Source organism: Sminthopsis crassicaudata, chromosome 1 (assembly GCF_048593235.1).
Source record: "Sminthopsis crassicaudata isolate SCR6 chromosome 1, ASM4859323v1, whole genome shotgun sequence".
NCBI classification, from domain to species: domain Eukaryota; kingdom Metazoa; phylum Chordata; class Mammalia; order Dasyuromorphia; family Dasyuridae; genus Sminthopsis; species Sminthopsis crassicaudata.
The window spans coordinates 644,663,379-644,685,586 of NC_133617.1; the positions used below are offsets into that span (position 1 = coordinate 644,663,379).

The window sequence follows — 22,208 nt, forward strand, 5'->3', positions numbered from 1 at the left end:
ATCCTTGATAAACACTTAATATATGTCTCTCAACAAGCCAGCCACACTGCCCCTCAGAACATTAAACTACACTTCCAACACTAGGTTGCGAAGAAGGTGCCAATATGCATTAGAAGAAATAGTTCCCTCTTCTTGGATTTCCCTATATCAATACTATCATCACAAATTTAGTTCCTATCTTCTATTAAGTACTTTTGTATATAAATTCCCTCTATATGAGTATTGTCTTTCATCTTGCATGTAAAACATTTTACAGGTTCCTCACTTTAAGCAAATACAACATTTAAATATTGCTTATTTTTCAACAAAAGTAAAATTTAAAGTTTAAAATTGATTTTGCTAGACAACTTTACGCCTTATAAAATAATTCTTTAAATTAGCCAGCTCTCTTTCTTTCACTAATATAAGATTCATTATTTCATTGGTTCCTAACATTCATTTGTGCTAATTAGTAAAACTAATCATTAGTCAAAAAAGTTTGCTTATGGAATTCTATTACTATCTCTCATTAGAAAATATATACATATAAAATACTCACATGTAGTTAGGGTTTGGGTTTTTTCTGCTACTGATGGAAATTATTATATAAAGTATTATACATAAAAGATACATTTTCATTCTTTAAGATATATTAATATCAAAGAGAGTATATAACCTATTTTTACTGGAAAAAAGATAACAAAATCAACATAACCAAAATTCTTACAGGTAGGGGTTTAGTAACTCCAATTCTCACGATTCCTGAGGGTGCTCCTTTCAGGGCTTGTACTGCTTCTTCAAGACTTCCATTTTCCAAGTTAACATCATTGACAAACATAAGCCGGTCCCCTGGAAGAAGTCTTCCATCTTGTTCAGCAACCCCACCAGGTACTAATGAGCGTATTACAATGACTGTGCGAGCAGAGTCAACTGGATCCTGATGTAGGGAGGCAGGGGAAGAAAAGTTTATTTAGGAAAACCCCTAATTTTAGTAATAATGTCTACATAATTATTTCAAGCATTTCTCTTTAAGTTTTTTCAAAACCATTCATTAACATGACCTTTATTATTTGGAATAAAGTTACTATAACTGTTGCAAATTGTTCATGGTTCTTTCTGGGGTCTTATCCTTTATATTTATCTGTTAAATCAAAGGATCTATGATTTCCTCCCAAATAGGAAATTACCTCATGAAATCATACATTTAGAAATGAATGAACCTTGGAGATTATTATATCCAATTTTGTTACTTTACAGATGAAGTGACAGATCTAATAAGGATAAGTGAATTGCCAAGGATCACAAAAATCATAGAACTCAGAAGCAGAAGCAGAATTCTAATGCGAGATTCAAATGTTACCTGGTTGCCCAATCAACAGAATGCAACTTCCTTATCTGTTCCTGGTTTCTCTGGCTTTCTTCTGGACTGATCAAATCACAACTTATTTTTGAGGCCTTTCCAGTTCCCTTTACTATTACTATCTTCCCTATGAGATTACCTTCCTTTTATACTTTATATAAATATATATATTATACATATACACTTATATATATATTTGCTTGTTGCTTATCTATTAGAATGTGGGATCCTTGAATGCAGTTTTTTTGTATGTTTTTATACATAGCACTTAGCACACAGTTGGCATTTAATAAATGCTTATAGACTAATTATACAAGATTTGGGGAATTGCTTGCAACATATATTCATTAATAAAATGACTTGTCAGTGGTCAAAAAGCAAATTAAATGTCTGAGGCAAAAATATGAAGCCAGGTATTTCAGAATTGAAGTTCAGCACTCTATCTACTAAACTATCTTGTCTTGCATATAGCTGAAGATAAGTGTTTACAACAAAAAAGAAATATGAGCAGCAAAACTATGCTGTAACATTTGTCTTAAACCAAAGAAAAATGAACATATTTTTATATAAAACAGCACAGTAAAAACAACATACCTAAAATACCCAAAGATTGTATACCTTCCCTGAACTGTGCCTCATGGTTCTGCACTGTCAAATTCAGGAAAGAAACCATGTGCCACAAAACATGGAAAGCCACTCATGGAATTCAGAGTTAAGTGATCAGGGATGGATTAGTAAAGTGAGAACAGAAAGGTCTTGTAGCTTCAAGTAGGGAATAAATTTAATATGCCCAATTAGATGTAATAGGAATAACTGGGTCAAAGAAGGTCTAAGGTCAGTATTAAAGGAGGAAAAACACACAGAGATCAAGAGGGAAAGCAAAATGAAATCCTGGTATATTTGGTCTATGGGACATCTGTGAATCACAGAAGTGGCACATTTCTTGTTCCAAAGAAGTTAAACTTTAACTTCTATGATAATTAGCAAAGCAAATGCTCTAATGTGCACAAAACATACATACAACTTTTGAGGATAGCTAAAAATGAGAGTGTTCCATTTATGGGAAATAGAGGCAAAATTATCTATTTTGTTTTTCTTCATACCAGGAAATTAGCAGGAGGCTAAGATGTCTTTGAGGACTAAGTAAAACATCTGACACCTTGAAAATATTAGATGCTCAAGCTGAAACATACTGCCACACAGACATAGCTTTGGTGATTTCTGGATCTGAGAATGGATAAAGGTTTTTTTTCCCTATTCTTAGACTCAGGAACACTATGCCACATGCTACATCATAAAAATTATTTTGCCTGTTATAGTACTTTAAAACCATTACCACAACTATCAAGTGTTAATAATAATTTTATTTTGTTTATAAAAGTGCTTGCATATCTAAAGCTAAAAAAATGTAAAAAAGGACCACAAAATAATAATAAGTAATATAATAACGGTGCATTGTTTTTGCAAGAAACAGGATTTAGAAAGTAGGCATTACTGAGGGAACTAGCATCTTATATGACTTTATGGTGTCATCTAAGCTGGCTCTGTTGTTTGGCATTAATTAATGAAAAGCTACAGTTGCAGTCTATCAGATAGACTTTCCATTCAGGAAATTTAATTGCAGAATATAAGAAATGGCTCATATGATATTCAGCCATCTTAAAATACAGTTGTAGATCTACTCTTTATAAGATAAATACTTTAATAAATGTATTTATGTGGATATTGATACAAAGATATTATACCAAATGTCAAACACATCACTCATATAGAAGAAATACTAATAAGCTAATATTTCATTTTTCAAGTATGAACACAGACTAGAATATACACAACAACATTTTATATAGTCATTTAAATGCATGCTACAAAATAGATATGAAAAGAATAAATTTAATTTCTGAAATTCTTATAAATACAAACCATATTGTGCCTTTATTTTATCAAGAATTAAATCATAAATTGCTATATCAATGTATTATCTCTCCCATTAAGAGAAATTCCTTTAGAAAACAATACTACAAGTGAACAGTAATACAACTCTTTGGAAAAATTCACAAAAAGAAAACTTAAATTGCTGCTGTCTATAGTACATACAAAATGACATATACTTTTAGCTTCTCTTTAGTTTCAAAGGTATAATTTGATCCTGAAATTTACCTTTAAAAAAAAGCAGATTGATTCTGTTGAAATGAGTATGTTACCTGATAGTCTAATATGCTAAAACCAAGTCCTACGTTCCCCTTTTCCAGATCAATATGCTGAATGTTGGTTTCCCACATTGCCAGTGATGATCCTTGCACCTCTTCCGTATTCTGACCCACATCATTCATGTCGAAAGCAGTATCCTCTGTCTCTGATGAGCCAATGAATTCACCGAGGTCTACATGAGGCTGAAGAAAAGAACAGAGAGCTCTTATTTCAGAAACCCAAGATCAAGAGATATATTGTACCCACAGGAAAAGGGAAAATGCAAGACCATTGAAATAAAAAATACCTACAGGAAAAAAAAAAATCACCATTGAATCAGTTAATGTTTTGGGATAAATGAGGGATACAAAACTAAGCAATCAAGTATTAACAATATAAATAATTCTATGACATCTTAAAGCATAAATATGAAATAATTCAGGAGAAACTTAGAGGGGGCATCTAGGTGGCGCAGTAGATAGAGCACAAGCCTTGAATTCAGGAGGATCGGAGTTCAAATATGGTCTCAAACACATAATACTTCCTAGCTGTGTAACCCTGGACAAGTCACTTAACCCCAGCCTCAGGGGGAAAAAAAAAGGAGAAACTAGATTGATATATAAAACAATGTATGTAGAAAATATTTTTATATGCTATTTTGTAACTTGGGGCATCATTTGTACCAAATACACAGTAAAATGGTTTTGGTTTAATAATATGAGTTCAATATTTCAGTACTTCGGTGGATCTATGATCCCCTTGAAATGGGTTAATTCCTTGCTTTGGTTAAGAAAGCAACATATTCATTCATAGTAATCCTATGTGATTCTTCTCTATATTCTTCCTTAGAGACTGTAAAAAGAATTGACCTCAAGTGTAAGCATTGCAGTTTTCAGGTACAGAATCACAGTTCAGAAGGTGAATAGACCTTAACAATTGTCTTCTCTTCTCTTCTCTTCCTCTCTCTTCCCCCTCCTTTTACTAATGAGGAAACTGAGACTTGGAGAGGTTAATTGGCTTTTCCATGCTAACACAGGTATATGCCAGAGCCTAGTCATCTAAAAGTAGCAAACTGATCCTTTGGCTTTCAAAATATATAATGCAACTTCAATATTAGTACATAGCTCTCAGTGTCAGTGTTCTGAAGAATCTCTTCTGCTGAAACACTTTTCAAAATTTTCTATACAATCTCAATAGGATAAGTATTATCTCTTGTTAGACAAAAAAGAGCAAAGTACCTTTTCTGTTAAATGGATATCAGAAAGATTCAACCTATCCAACTCATTTTGGTTAATGGCTAAAGCAAGTTGACGACAGCAAACCATTGTCACTTTTATAGGAAGCTCTTTTAAAATATTCACCACATCCTTGTGATTTTCACCAAGTAAAGTTATTCCATTCACCTGTTCAAGAGGGGAAAAGGGGGAGGGGGAGAGAAGGAGAGAGATGTCATTGGGGGAAAAAAAGATATTTTAATATCAAGTAAAGTATATTATTTTACAAATTAAGTGTTAGACTTATTTTCATTTTATATTCAACACATACACAAATGATATCACATTTATTCAAGATCTATGATGATTAGAAATTGTCCATAACTGTTTCCCCCTTTTCGGCTGGATCTTAGATTACTTTGATCAAGGCTGATATATTGCAAGTCTAATACAATTTCACATATAAAAGAATGTTACAAGATTCTTTGGTTTGATTTAAACTTCTAAGAGCTTATCTGTCATCACAAAATAAAAAGTCAAAGAAAAAGCTGCCTCCCTTTTATCCACATTTTTTTTTCTGCCACATTAAGAATCTCAGAACCAAAATGAGGAACAAAGATATTATCACAAGACTTCAGACCAACAAAAAAAAATTATCAATCATGTGGTTCAGTCCCCTCAATGTACATATATGGAAACTGAGGCTCAGAGAGCTGAAATGATTTACCCAAGATCAAATATACAATAAATAGTAAAGAAACTATACAGTGTGCATTCCGCCAATTAAATTATATCTATTAGAAGAAAGGTGAACATTGAGAGGTGATGAAAAGAGGAATGATAATAAGGGTAGAAGTTTTTCTTAAACATAAAATGTTGGGATTTAGTTCAGAAAAAGAGTATATACATGTTCCAGATTTTTTTTGAGAGTTTATGGTTTTTTATAGTTTAGTCCTGAATGTGCCATTCAAACTATTACTCTAAGTCTTATACAATGATAAATTTTAAAAATTTCAAAATTGAAAGAAACCCCAAGGTTATCCTGGAGATATTTAAGTGACACTATGGATAGAACACTTCACTCAAGGAAAATTTCAGTTCAAATCTGTCTTAGACGGTGACTAATCATATACAATATGAACAAATCACTTAACTTCTCTCTGTATGTTCCCTAAGTTATAAAATGGATGGAAGTATCTCATCTACCTCACAGGGCTGTTATAAGGAACAAATGAAATGCTATTGGCATAGCACTCTGAAAATCACAACATAAATACTGATTATGATTATTATTACTCTATTCAATACATACGTGAAAAAGAATTGTCTACTGTTTTGTTTTTTTAGAAATTTATTTAAAGGAATGCAAGAGAAACAATATCTTACTTCTAGTAACTCATCTCCACTGAAGAGTTTCCCACTGTGTCCAACAGGCCCTTCAGGTAGAACAGATCTAATGAAATGATGTCCTACAGTGGCTTCCAAGCTTATTCCCAACCCACTGCTCTCACTGAACTTGTTCATGTGGGCAACCTACAAAAAAGAAAATAGTTATATATGTGTGTGTGTATACATACACATTTTATTTATTTCCACTATAAATAACTGTGATATAAAAGCAAAAGCCATCAACTAAAATTTATTTAACTTGATTAAATGAATTAATTATATACAATTATACACTATATATGCACATACATACATATGTTTGTATATGTAAACATTGGAAGGAGGAAAGGAAAGGGGGAGCAAAAGAGAGAGGGTAAGAGAGAATTGGGGAGAGAGAGTAGGAGAGGGAAAGAGAGAAAGAGAAAGGAAGAGAGGGAAAGAGAGAAAGAGAAAGGAAGAGAGGGGAAGAGAGGAGAAGAGAAGAGAAGAGAAGAGAAGAGAAGAGAAGAGAAGAGAAGAGAAGAGAAGAGAAGAGAAGAGAAGAGAAGAGAAGAGAAGAGAAGAGAAGAGAAGAGAAGAGAAGAGAACCTATAGACAGACTTACAAACAGACAGCATCATCAGTATCCTCCAGAAAAATGTTATGTTCCTATTGGAAAGACCACTTATGTCCATAAATTTCTGGAATTAATCTTAGTTTCAAGTTTCAATCTCAGTGGCAGTCAAAAGTACCCAAGCATAACTTTTCCATAAATTTCTGGAATTATCTAGGGAACAGCTCAATTCACAGCAACCATTCAGTATTACAGAGAGATTCTCTTCTTGCCAAAGATATATATTTTTAATTAACAAAAGCTAATGCAATTTTTTCTTTTATTTTTCCCTAGTGACACATAATCAGAAATTAAAGCACTGCATATGAAGTCAAAGACTCTAAAATATGAATAAACTTTAGAGATCAATAAGCTCAATAACTTTATTTTACAGATGAGGGAAATGAAACTCAAAAAGACAAGTGGACTGAACAAGTTTGCACTAAATAGAAATTTATGTCTGTTGACTCCAAATGAAATTTTATTTCCCCTGCATCCTATTACCTTACTAAGGCTTTTAAAAATAATATGGAAGTCTCAGAAAAAGATCCTGAAAGAACTTTGAAATTATGTCTTATAAGTAGAATTGTTTTTGCCATTATGATCCAATTTCTCTCTCTAATGCATAAGAACTCAAATTGTATCAAGACTATCATCTACCCCAATACCTGATTATTCTTGCCAAACATTGAGGACGTCAGAGTTATGAAAAAACACATTAAAAAGTCTTCATGTCACTAGGGCATAGAAAGAGTAAGAAAAAGTGATTCATAGTTCTAACCATTTATTGTTGGAACATACCCTTTGTACTAATCAAAGTTGGGAAAGTTGATGAATTATGTTAATTTGGAAACTTCAATTTCAGGAGAATTCACAACATTCTTACTTTCTCTTCCCCATTTAAAAACTTGCTTGTTTTTAATCAACCTTTTTAAAATAAAAATTGACTCGTGAGCCCAGATCAGCACTAAAAATTTTAGTCTTCCCCAAAGGCCATACATTTACCATTGGACTGGGACCAAATAACAAAAGATAATAATGGATTTTTGTTGTTAATATTTTTTAAAAGTCCATATTGTTTGAATAATTCTTTAGCCCTTTGCATTTCCTTATGTGGAATTAGAATATCAAATCTCTATTAAAATAATAACTCTACTGCCAAATTTATCAGATTATTCAAAGATAATACTATCAAGACATAAAGGTTAACATACCACTATTTCATAATTAAGGCCCATAATCCTTTGCCATTTACTCTGCAATTTTGCTTCTTCAAGCTGTCCTTCAACAACTTCTACTTCTTCTGGCAGCTGAAGGTCTAAAATAATTAAAATAATTATTTAATTGACAATAACTTTTTCACATCTTGAAACTTGGTACAAAGTGAACTCTGACCAAAATGCCCCCCTTTAAGTTAGTTTCATTATAAGCTTTTCTGTACCCCACTCATGCTTGCTTATAATTTTTGCCATAGTGTTCTCTATAATGATCTCTTAGTTTCTTCATATCATTTCATGGTCATTTCATCCCGATTTGGTCAAGTCTCTCATTTTGACCATTAACCTTGTCTTATATAACCCTTGAAAGCGAGAGAGATATTTCACTTTTGTATTTGAATCCTCAATGTCTGGATCAGTATCTGGGTGATGGTGCTTAATAGTACCTTCTGATTGACTGAACAACAAACTTAATATGTCCCTATTAATCAATCCTCTTCCTTTGGATTCCTTCAGTAAGTACATAGTCTGATACAGCCTGGATTTGGGGACTGGTCTATCAGGAAGACTATCTGCAAACTGTTCCTTACTCCCACCCTTCACTGCCCCATCTAGTTTCAGAGAAACATTTAGAGCTATTTATAACCATTAAAACTATTAGAAGATGGAATGCTTAGGTGGCACAGTAGACAGAAGTTCTGAAGTCAGGAGCACCTGAGTTCAAATCTGGCCTCAGACACTTAACACTTCTTAAATATGTGACCCTGGGCAAGTCACTTAACCCCAATTGCCTCAGCAAAAATCAATCAATCAATCAATCAATATATGAAGTATTGGCTCTGGCTTCAAATAAGTAAAAAGAATAAATCCCTGCCCATGGAGAAAGTATGCCTTTCTCTGCCAACCTAAGTTCTTAGTTCCTGAATGTCTCACCAATATTTTCTAATGGAATCCATTGCTTTGGTTATAGTATTCACTGCAAATGTAGGTAATCTCACATTGGTATTACTCATGATCCTCTTTCAAAAAAAATGGATATATAAATGGGAGGACACAACCTCCCCACTCTCCCAACATTTCCTCACTCTGGAGTAGTCTGATCTCTAATTATAGACAGGTGAATTTCTCTGGTCATAGGTCAATTTCTGTATATGTGTGTATTTATTTATATTACAATCAAGTATAGTTTATATTCTGAAGTCACTCAAGTTTGACAAAAGATTCTAATATAGGTGTTCCTTTATTTACACAACAGATGGGTCTTCAAATAGTTATATATATAACATATTTTTGTAAATCAAATTTTATTTTCATTTCAATAGGGAAGCTGGCTACTGGAAAAAAAAACTATGAAGTGATAAGTCCTTTTTTACATAAAGCAAATCATTATGCACTAATTCATCTTTTACAAATTTGGGGGTTTGTATATAGGTTTTCTTAAAGAAAGAACAAGATTGTTTTGATGAAGTATTTCCTATGGTAGAAGCGTATACAGCCAAAAGTATGAAATAATTGTAATGTCTGTTGTCATGTGAACATATTTGCAAGGTTAGCAAGTCCAAACAACTGAAATGAAAATCTTCTGAAGATTTCAATAGATAAAGCCAAATTTGGATTTATTTTTTCTGCTTACTATGTCTTTATTGCTCTATAAAACATGGTCATTGTATTAATAATTTTCCCAAAATAAGAGCTTTAGTTTCAACAAAAAAATGTTCATTTTTTTGACAAGTGTTTTTCTTGTTGAACTACTAGCTGCTTACTCTTTAAGGTCTATTCAGTCTCTGCTTTTCTCTAAGCTAAATAGTCTCATTAATTTATGTTGGGACATTTAAGAATTCAGGAAACCTTATTTTGCAACTTGGGCTATTTCTAATTTGCTAAGTGCAAGTATACCGAGTTCATTTATTCATTCAAAAAAGTTTATTATTTTAAAAGCACAGGACTGGAGGCTCTGGCAGAGGCAGAGATAAATAAGAAATCATCCATGTGATTAATGGATTCCCAACCCTTAAGGTTGCTGAAGTTAGAGATTATTACTTGGTAGAAGAAACCACTACCTTTTAGAGCTTCTCATGAAGAAGGAGAAGCATGAGTAGTTTGATCAATTTTAGGAAAACAGATTTCAAAAAGTTTAGAAACAAATCCTTCATGAGAAGTTGCTCAAGTAGGATAGGAGACTCTTAAGAATTAAATTTCTAAAGGGGGAAATTTCCAGTAAGGAGAAAACATACAAGCTGTCTGAAGAGAACACACAAGGAATCCACAATTGTTAGGTTCTTACTAAGTGCTAATGAGATAATGAGATACTAGGTTCCTACTAAGTGCTAAGTCATTACTTGACAATTCTCTAGTTCCAGCCTTTCCTGGGAGTTTTTCTTGTGAATTCCTGGGGGGGTGGGGGGGGAGCTTGCATGCTTAGGAGGAGCAAGTTCATTGGTTGAAGTAATTTTTCCCAGAAGCCCTTGCATTATCCCACACCCATTCTCTGGGAGGATAAAAGAGGACAGCTCTGGAGGAAAGAGAGAGTTTTGTCTGGACGAGACTTGAGGCTGCTCTCTGCAAGAAGGGAAGTCGGCCCTCTACAGGAAGAAGAATCTGTCCGAGAGATTTGAGTTGACACAGCAGATCTCCTCTCAGAGAGTGATTGGCAGCTTCTGGAGACAACAGCCCGTTACACACAATAAACTTAATTTTTTTTCAAAAGATTTGCATAAAAGATAGAAAGAAGGGCAGTTAAGATGAATACTATATAAAAGTACTAAAACAGTATCAAGAATCATAAAGTTCAGGATAAGCTGAGGCTGTCAAGGGAAGCCAAGGTCAAAATAGAGTATTTTCACTATATTGAGTGGAAAAAAGATCTAAGAAATGATAAAACTTCTACTTGGCATGGATAAGATGATAACTGACAACAGAGAAAAGGCAGAGCTTCTAAAATTATTATTTTGTTTCTGCCTTGAGTACCAAGAAGAATGACTTTTTACACTCTAAATGACAGATGAAAAAATGTCTTATGGTAGTTGAAATCTGGGATAAATAGAGAGAAAGAGAACATCTAGTTGCTCTGGCTCAGTTCAAATCATTTGGCCCAAATGAACTATATTCCTTGGCTCCTGAAAGAAGCAGCAGATGTGACTGCTATGCCTCTACCAGCGATATCTGAACAATCATGGGAAATTGGGAAAGGTATCACATAACTGAAGGGGAGTAAATGTAGCACCTTTTTTGTTGTTTTGTTTTGTTTTTTGTTTTTAAAGAACAAAGCCTACAAATTACATAGCAGTAAATCTATCTTCTATTGTTTCTGGACTAGAATAGCATAATCAAGATAGAGCACACAAATTAACATTTCCTCTTTTTTTTTTTTTTTGACAGAACTATTAACCTAACAGATTAGAGTAATGCCAAGGACCAGAATTTTTAATGTGGTATCTATGAATTTGTTTTTAAAATATTTTAAAATCGTATTTCAATATAATTGGTTTCCTTTGTAATTCTACTTTTATTTATCTTATGCATTTAAATACATTATTCTGAGAAAGGGTCCATAGATGCCACCAAGATGCCAAAAGGGCTCTGGACACAAAAGCACTTAAAAAAAATTGACACAGATAAAGTTTAACTAGATTGTAGCAAAACAATTGATAAATTTTATCATATTATTCTTGTGGAAAGCATAGAGACTTGTGGAGTCTATGGTAACACAGTTAAAGGGATTCAAAATTGGTAGAATGTTCATTTTAAAGAGTAGTTTAATTCCTTATGGCAGAAGTATCAGTGTAGTGAGATATTTGTAAACTGCTTAGCACAACACATTGGAACAATGGATTCCATATAAATGGTTACTGTCTTCCCATCTCTTACACTTCTCTAGTGCCCCAGATGTCTGTGTTTGGTCCTATGCTATTTAAAAATTTTATCAGTGATCTGGATAAATGCATAATTGGCACGCTCACTAAAACAGCAGATGACACAAAGCTAAGGGAAAGAGCTACTCAAAGATAGGATCTAAAAAAAAAAAAACTCTTCATAGGCTAAAATACAAAGCTGATGAAGAAGATGAAATTCAACAAGGCTAAATTTAAAGTCTTACATCTGAGTACAAAAGAAAATGCCTCAAGTTGAGGACATAGAAGGCACAGTTAGTGTCATTTGTCTGCAATTGAGAGTTTGAGTGAACTACATGTTTGATTTGAGTGAACAATGACATTTGGCAGTCAAATAAACTAACGCAATATTGGGCTATGATTGAGAAGCACATTTTCTGTGAATAAAGAGGTAATAATCCTTCTGTATTTACCCCTGGACAGACTCTGTATGCATAACTATGTTCAATTCTATGATGCCAAAGTTTTAAGATGACTAAGGAATGAGTCCCCAGAAAGGGGCAACTCCATCTGTAACCACATCTTTGAGCACATGTTACATAATAACATGCTGATAGAAGAGAAGAGCTTCATTCTGGAGAGGAAAAGACTTAGGCAGAGTGGAGAGGGTGAAAGAGGTGTGGATATGACCACTGTCTATTACATGGAAGAGAAATTTAACATATTCTAAATGGATCCAGAAAACCAGAAATAGGAGCAGTGGGTAAAAGTTATAAAGAAATAAATGTAAATATGGTATCAGGAAAAATTTCCCAACTAGAGCTATCCAAAAATAGAATGGGTTGTATAGGAAGACCTGATGGGAGAGCTTCAAGCAGAAGATATACAGCCACTTACTGGATATGTTATAGTAGATATTCTTTTTGGTATGGTTTGGACTAAATAGACTCTAAGGTCTCTTCTAACTTTAAAACTTGGTGGTTCTGTAAAATAGCCAGTCCCAAGGCCAAACCATGTGAAAATGACCATAATAGGTGTGATGGACTAGGAAATTAAAAAGAACAAAGACCCTAATGAGAATAATGATTAATAGTCAACAATAGTTCAAGGGTAACAGAGCAAGAAAATACAAGTATATTCTGTACTTCATCAAAATTTCTTAGAACACTGTCCAGATCTTTCCTTTGCCATGACCCCATTCTATTTTTCTGAACTTCCACAATACCTCTGCAACCATTTCATCATGGAACAGCCTTTAGTTCTGGAGCCTTCTTCCCTTAGAACATCCGTCTGTCATGCTGTCTCCCTTCTTTAATTGATTAGTTCCTACTGGGCCCCTCTATTTTGGAGAAGGAGACCAGATTGGTCAAGTTCCTATACAAGTTTCTGATTTTCCATGCTTCAATAGATATCTTTACTATCAGCATACTACCACCTTTCTCCCTCCACCCAAACAACCCCTCCCACAAACATATGTTTCACCCCCTTTTGTGTGTTGCTCTCTCATGTTAGAGGGCAGAGACTTTCTTCTTGCTTATATCTGTTTCTCCATGCTTACATCTGTTTCTCCATAACTTAGCTAGTACATGGCACATAATAAGTATTTAATAAGTGTTTGTTGCTTGTCTAACCCACTTTACTTAATATTTAACTGTGCTGATGTCAAATAGCCTCCAATAGACTGTAAGTTCCTGAAGGGAAGTATCTCCAATATCTAACAACTTATATTCAAAGCAAATAGGCACCCATTCTTTTGCAGAAGTAGAAAGACCAGAAGTGTGGAACACTATATTTTTTCAAACATTTTTGACATACTAATCAGTTTTACAGATGTCTAAAATCTTTGTCTTCTTTTCCTTTAGAGATATTTCATTCTTTGTTATATGGAATACATTGGGAGGGGAAAGGGAACACTGGGAGATGTAAAGCAATGTAAAGATAAAAAATATCAATAAAATTATTTTCAAAAAATGAATAAAAATAAAGTAAGAGGTGTTTAATTAATGTCTAATGAATTCTTCTGAACTAACCTTTCAGGAAAGGAAATTTTAAGAATATCTGGAAGCATAGCAGCAATCACAAAATTAAAGTTTTGTTTATTGATTTGTTTATTGATAATTGAGGTATTGAAAGGATGTTAGAGAGAGGGAGAGAGAGGGAGAGAAGGAAGAAGGAAGGAAGAGAGAGAGAGAGTATGTGTGTAGGTGTGTATATATATATATATATATACACACACACACACCCCTACACACACATATATATATGTATTTATATATTCTTATTTCTGATATTAGAACCAGAAGAAATCTAAAATTCTTAAAGAGACATGATTCACCATCAAATATGATGCACTCCAAGAATCATCTTGGAAAGCTGCTCTAGAACTAACTTAAATCCTTTTAGGTCACCCTCAGATACTACCATGTGGTAAAGCAACCCGGCCATAATCTCATTGATGCTAGAGAACCAAAACATATTAATGTCATATTGTTCTGGAACCCACTATTTCAAAATATGTGAAACCCTTTAAAAAGTTTCATTGATGGAAGAAGTAATGGTTTCCCTCAGTTTTATACAATACAGAGGACACAAGCAGTACAGAATAAACTCCTGGTAATAGAAGGAGCACCAAAAAAAAATTGGGCTGTAAGTAGAGAAATCTATGCACTAGTCTTACCAAACTAGGTAACTTAATTGTGATGGGTTTGTTGACATAAAGATTCTCTAGAATTTATCTAGGAAACTTTCCAAGATATCATTTATTTGCTCACTCTAGGCTTTGACAATGTGTCAGTAAGGGACTGAAGCAGAGCTTTGCCCACAACAGGTTCTTAACGAAGTGCAATTTAAAACATCATTCAAGTATTGATAGAATTGCCTGAATATTTGAGAATTGCCCTTGTGAACACAACTCTACGAGGAAAAAAGCATTAACAACCCAAAAAGCAAGTACAAAATCAACTATGCAATCTTGCCCTATATTCATTAATCATGTTTGGGCTTAATTTACATGAAAACTATTTCATTTCTAAAAAAAAATCACAACCTTACATATACTAACCTGATTCTGGATGCTTTTCAGCTTCTCCAATTTGCAACATGCTGGTATTTGTCTCCACTGTTGGGGAAACATCATCCTTGTCACAGTTTTCTAAAAACAGAATATATTTAGTTCTTGGTGGTTTTTTTTAATACTATCATGACACATGCATTCTTCAAGAAGAAAATCAATTTAGCAAAGATGGATTATGTAACTATTCTACACAAATTACTCAACTAAGTGGTAGGGATGAAGAAATGAAAATGGCAATCTTTTCCCAGCTTACCACCTGGCTGAAGGACTTCATATACCTATCTTGGATACCCTACCTTACTTGCTCTGTTCCCCACTCCCTACCTTGTTCAATTTTTAAAAAATATTTTATCTTCCCTCCATTCTCCATTAGATTGCAAACTCTTTGCGGGTAGAGAATATATTTTGCTTTTCTTTGTAGCCCAGGTAATTAATAAATTAGAAATGGTTAGAACACTGGGCAAGGAATCAGGAAGGCTCATCTTCCTAAGTTCATATACAGCCTCATATACTTAGTAGTTGTGTGACCTTGGACAAGTCACTTAAAATGAGTTAGAGAAGCAAATGGCAAACCACTCCAGGAAAATACCATATGGGGTCACAAAAAATTAGGTACAACTGAAAAAATACCTAAACAACAAACTGCTTCAAGTTGGTAAAATCTTTAGTATATATTACTTCATTTGACTTTCTAAGCTGTGAAGTACAAGCTATATTAACCCCATATTATAGACAGACAAACAGAGTTAAAGGAAAGTTAAGTAATTTTTCCAGTGTCAGAGCTATTAAATATCTATAGAGGGATTCAAATACAAATCTTTCTGATTCCAAATCCACCATTTTAATCCCCATGCCAATGCTGCCTGTTGTCCAGAGTCACAAAGATGATATGTCAAAGTTGGAGACATTAATAGATCTCTCAAATCCATTACCTCACATTGCTTCTCATATCATCTTTGATGAGCTATATGGAAAAATGTATCACTTCTTCAATCTCAAAAGTAATGTGATTTTATCCATGTAAATATTATCTCCTAATAGAGACCAGTAAATCTTGCAATACCTTCTTAAATGGGTTCCTGAGCTGTTGCACTCAAAAAAATTCATCATTTGGTGGCTAACCTTCTGGTTATCTAAATCTGCATTTAGTTAGTTCAATAGACTTCAGAAAGCTTTTTTTTTTGTCACTATGACATTCTAAAACCTTTTCCACTCTTTACTATCTTTTGTCTACCAAGATTTGTGAGCTTTTAACTCTGAAAGCCTATGATTCTCTTCATACCTTCCAAAAGCATCAGAATAGGTCTTGGATGAACAAAAAAAGACATAGAAGATTTAATTTTTATTTATTTTATTGAAGTCTTGAAATGAATTGTAATTAATGTGTTTTTACCTTTGCTTATATTAGCACCTGAAGCAGACAAAGTAATGTCCTTTGTAACATTAACATTCAAGTCCTCATCAGATCTGGCCTGGGTTTCTGGTTTAGTTGTTTTTCTCATCAGTGCCAGCCGCACAGTTTGTCCCGTATTTCGTAAAAGCTCTACGGCTTGTTGGTTTGTAAAGCCCTGCAAATCTGTACCATCCACCTTAGAGAAAAGGAGTCAGATGAAGCATAAGCACCTCTCTCTTGATTCAACAAATACACTGCTAGGCACTATGAAAGGTACAATAATATATAGGACAATCCTACTTAAAGAAGCTAACATTTTAGTAGGGGAGATAACACTTTAGGAAGTTCTAGAGTGTAGAGATTATTTCCTTTCTTTCTTTTACATTTAAATACTCAGCACCTATCATAGTTCCTGGGACATAATAAGCCCTTAATAAATGCTTGTTGACTGATTTGTTGATAGCACATATTTAGATAGCAATACAAGGGAGTATTAGATACTTACTTTATGGTGGGAAATAAATTACTTTAGGAGGTCAGAGGAATGTAAACCCATGTTAATGCTTGTTTTTTTTTTTCCTAATCTAATTAGTGACTAGAACAAACTATCAAATACAATAACCTTCCCTTTTTAATCCATAGTTAAAACTAAAAAGCCTAAAATAAAAAAAATATATGAAATATAATTATAGGTGGCCTATAATCAGTATCTCATACTTTTTTCATTTTAAATTATTTTATAATACTGTGAATAATTTTTGGATCTTCTACAATCCTGAAGTCATTATAAACTGCTTGATTCAAAGACAAAAAGGAATATAAGCATATGTAGGAAAGGGTTTAAATTTTCATGGCACAAGCCTGAAAGCCTATGTGACTATAAAACAGTGTCATGTATAAACTCATACTGGAATATACAGACATAAAACACCCACACATATAACAAACATTCTTTTTCAACATTTCAAGGATCCATATTATTATTAATTAGCATATCTCCTACACTGATAGAAACTTCACTCACTCTTCTTCTTGCTATATAAACTGTTGTGGCCAAAAATCCTCTACCCAGTAGGCTTCCTTTTGGAATGAAACTACTCTGAAGCTAGCTGGCTTTGTCCTTCAAAATAAATAAACTAGTCTATTGTTGGACCTATAGCTGTCAACTTGACAGGAACTAAGAGAGCATGTATTCCACTGGCCTAGCCTCTGAAAAACCAGGGTCACCCTCCAAATCATGATATGTAAAATACATAAAGACAAAGCATACATATGCAGATATAAAATAGTAAATGAGCATTTATATATCAGCTTCTACAAAGTTATACATGTCCTGACCTCAATGAGTTTACATTCTGAAGGGGGAGACATTATGTACATATAAATGCAGAAACCAAAAATAAGTATAAAATAAACACAGGATTATTTGGGGTAACATTAACATCTGAAGGTAGAAGTCATGAAAATTCTCCAGTTTCTTCTGAAGAAAATTAGAGATTCTCAGAGGTAACAGAGAGGTGGGAGCACATTCCAAGAATAGAAAACATCCTCTATAAAGGCACAGAGACGGGTGAATCAATATCATGTCAGTCAAAAAATATTTATTTAGCACTGACTATGAGCCAGGCACTATGCTAAGACCTGGGGATATAGAGAAAGGGAAAAGAAACACTATAAATAGCACTAGATTTGTAGCAAGAAGACTTCAAATTCTGGGTCTGCTACTCACTACCTGTATAACTCTAAGCATATCACTAAATCAGAAAGAATCTGAGTGTCCTCATGTGAAAAATAAAGGTATCATACTAAATAATATGCTTCCTACTCAAGATCCATGATCCTACTTCAATATTTGTCAAGATTCATGATTTATTAGATAAGGACTCTCCCTCCAGCAATGTAGATCACTGTCCAAGACTTTATTAATTCTATAATAAGATATAATATGCCATATTTCAGAACTTAGTGACAAACCATCAGCCTCTCCACATACAGTGAAGTGGTACCCACACTACAGACAGAAATTCCATTGATGACTCTACATGTGAAGCTCTTGTGCTTTAGAGGAATTGTCTAATATAGCCTTTGAGGACCCAGTCACCTCTACATAACAATGAGAGAATTAGCTTCAAGATTAACATAAATTTCTTGAAATTTTGTTTATAAAAAGGATCTGGCATAAATTCAATACTAAATATAAATATGTATATAGTTTAATGATTACACAGAATTTCTTAAAATACCAAAGAATTTAAGCTGAATATTTGCTTTTTCATTTTAAGTTTCCCTATTCCATGCTTTCTCTCATAGCACAGCTGCATATCAAAATAGATTGTATGCCCACTTATCCATTTAACTTCAATAATTTAAATTCATCAAATAGTCTAAGGAAAGCAAAATATGTACTTTCTCTTCCATTCTTAGTAACTGTAGCTCATACTTAAAACATATAATCTTCACTCCTCCTTTCCCTTCTCCCCTTTCTTATATGAAAAGGAAAGATTTTTTTTTAAAGTAACAGGCAGAAAAGCATCCCTAATAAGAATGCAATTTCTACTTGGTGAAAATTGTTGAGGCAATTGGTGGCACATTGAATAGTATAGGTTCTAAGGTCAGAAATACCTCAGTTCATGACTTCCTGTGTAATCCTGGGTACATTATCTTCTCTCTACTAGCCTCACTTTCTTTGACTGAAAAATGAGGATAGTAATAGTATCTACCTCTCAGGATTGTTGTGAGGATCAAATTGAAATAATATTTGTAAAACAATTATCAAAGTACCTAGAATATAATAGGCACTTAAAATTTCTTCTTTTCTTCCTAAAGTAAATGCCACATAGAAGCAAGGTTGTTGAGCTTTAGCTACTGTATAATCAAATGGACCAAGCTATATGGAGATGTATTGACTTGGCTATGGTGTCTAAACCAATGAGAACACAAGGCACTAATTGTTTAATGCAAAATGGATCATAAGAGAGATTTATCATATCTAGTAATATCAAAAGCTGCTGCTGCGATACAACAATTTTTCACAACAAATAATTTGGAATTTTTATTAGTAGGGACATAATGGTAAAATTCTAAGATTCCCTAGCTTCCCACTTCAACTAATATGGCATCAACTAATTACTCACACATACAAAGACTTCAAAATAACTTCACAAATCAGTACTATGTAATACTCAACTTCAAACTTAAATAGTAATATCCTAACGCCCTTTATAATATTTGTAGGAAAGTTCATTTTTCTTAATTTTCTGAAGTAATTTTCTTAAACAAAGGTAATTCTTTGGTTGTTTTTAATAAATATTATCTTTCAGTCAAAATGAATGTTAACTTAATAATGTGATAATATAGAGAAATTAAAGGTTTACAATTTTTTTCACGATAACCTTGTTTTGTTATATAAAGCAAATAGTACAAGGATTATTTCTTTTTTTTTTTTTTTTTTTACCAATGAGGAAACTGAGGCTTGGTAAGGTTAAATAACTTATTCAAAATAATACAGGCAGTTTTGGGGTCAAAATTCAAATATCTTCCAGTCCAAATATTTTTCCACTAAACTCTTTTATTCTAACTCTTTTATTTTAATTAAATAAACAAATCAACTTATTTTTACAAGAGAATACATTAAAAATAGTGAAAAGAATGAAAAGTTGTTTTAACTCTATAAATATTAAAAAATAAAACCACAGTTTAATTTTTATTACCTGGTATCCAAAACTCTAATGGTCTGAATAGTTATCATTATAGGAACTCTGACAATTAATGAACAATCAAGTAGAAGAAACTACAATTATGTCTATAATCATGAAAATGAAACATGAGCTGAGTACATTTTAATGGCATATTTTAAATTATCAACAAGATGCTAATGTTTCCCCTTCAAATTGAAGTGAATACAAAAAATTGGATTGGAACTAAAATAAATTTGTTTTTTTTTTCAAATTAAAAATGATTATAGCTAACTAAGATTAAAATGGTGAGTGTTGATGAAAAATTGAATATTTTGAATTTTGCTAAAAATCCAAGAGCTCTGATAAAGATATGAAAGTAATGACTTTAAACATGGTAAGAAAACAAAAGAAATTGAATATTTTGATTTTTATTAAGAATCCAAGAGCTCTGATGAAGATATGTAGGTAATAACTTTAAATACAGTAAGAAAACAAATTCTGGTCTTTAAATCAATATTTAACTTTTCAATTAAAAAGTCATATTACTCTCTTTAAGAGGTTACATAGCTTTTCTTCTCAGTGAGAAAGAAGCAAATGAAAAGTGCAGAAAAATGAAAAATGTAGACTCAAAATATTTTAATTTGTAATTATAAATTGCATATTTCTATGTATACATAGGTATACATTCTGTTTATTTAAAAAGCTCCTTAAGGAGAGAGGCATTTTCATTGTGTCTCTGTATCAATAGTGTTAATATAACAGGCACTTAATAAAGGTTTATTTATTGACAATTAATTTCTACTTCACTAGTTAGGCTTTTAACTGATTCAAAGTACACTGATGCTAACCAGAACTAATGTGTAAAATGTTTTCATAGAAGAAAAGGAATGGGAAGAGAGAGAGAGAGAGAGAGAGAGAGAGAGAGAGAGAGAGAGAGAGAGAGAGAGAGAGAGAGAGAGAGAGAGAGAGAGAGAGAGAGAGAGAGAGAGAGAGAGAGAAAGAGAGAAAACTAGCTGATAAAGAAGGGTATAAATAAAGTTAATGATATAAAGCTTGACAAGGGTTAAAAAGCAGAGTATTCACAGGATCAAAGGGGTATCTTCGTACGTAAGCACAGTTTACAAAAAGGTATAGAAAATAAGATGAGAAAAGAGAAAGTACAGAATCAGATATATTTCTAAACTGAAGTTTATTTGTTATACAGAACAGAAACTACAAAGAAAATTGCTTGTGTTCTATAGACAAATTATGAACAGTCCAATTAGCAGAATCAAGATTCAGTGGCTACTAAAGAGTTTCTGCTAGGAGTCATGAAGAACTCTATGGAGAAAGTAGGAAATAATAGTAGAATGCAAAAATCTAAGGAGGGAAAGCTACTAGCAGTAATAAGCAGCAATAGCAGCAGGAGGAGGAGCAACCCCATCATCTTCTCTACACCTGGAGTTGTCTCAAGATGCTTTCAATGAGTTTGATGAAGGTGAACTTACATTCTAATAATTTCATTCAATTACCAAATTTAACCATATTATCCAACTTCATATTAGCCCACAGAATATTGAATATAAAAGAATTGAGCAAACACCAGGAATGCTTCTGTCTGAACTTCATCAAAAAATATAAGGAGATAATAACAATAACAATTCTTATTTCAAGAATCTCTGATTTTATTAGGTGTTAATGCTCTAGTGATCAGTGAAGAATATAATTCCTCCATATTTAGATGAGTATTTTTCTTGACTGTTTGTGACCAAACCACTTATCATATTGTACCTTACACTTAACTGTTAAGTTTTTCTGCACTGAACTAGACTATTCCTTAGGCAACAGACATAATTCATTGTCAGGTTTACTAGAAAGAAGCCTTTTCAATTTTGTTGTATCAATCAAGGCTTGCAAACTCCAGACCTAGCCTTCAAAGCCTTGAAAAACCTCTCTGCCATGCATGATAAAGCACTGGAGAACTTCTTTAGTAAAGGAATACTAATAATAATACCTGTTATTTACATTTCTCTTTTGATTCAATTCTATTCAATAATAGTACTACCTATTATTTACATGTCTCTTTTAATTCAGTTCTATTCAACAAGCATTTATTAATACTCTCTACAGCATATCAGGCACTAGAATACAAGGGTTATAAAAAATGATCTCTGTCTTCAAGGAGTTTACATTCTGTTGTAAAGATAAGTAAGTTCACAGTCTGAAGATAAATGTAAAATAGATATGAAGAAAATATAAAGTCATTACCACTGGGAAGAGGGAAGAACAAAATCAGGAGACATCAGGAAAAGACT

The 22,208-nt window shown here is 33.0% G+C and overlaps 1 protein-coding gene across 1 annotated transcript in view; it reads right to left on the reverse strand.

The window, feature by feature from the left end:
• Positions 1-22,208, reverse strand: part of MPDZ (multiple PDZ domain crumbs cell polarity complex component) — a 221,149-nt gene that overhangs the window by 121,912 nt on the left and 77,029 nt on the right. Inside the window, 7 exon segments of the mRNA XM_074282905.1 lie at positions 707-916; positions 3,544-3,732; positions 4,768-4,932; positions 6,130-6,276; positions 7,939-8,042; positions 14,833-14,922; positions 16,238-16,433. Of these exon segments, the coding sequence (XP_074139006.1) occupies positions 707-916; positions 3,544-3,732; positions 4,768-4,932; positions 6,130-6,276; positions 7,939-8,042; positions 14,833-14,922; positions 16,238-16,433 (1,101 nt within the window).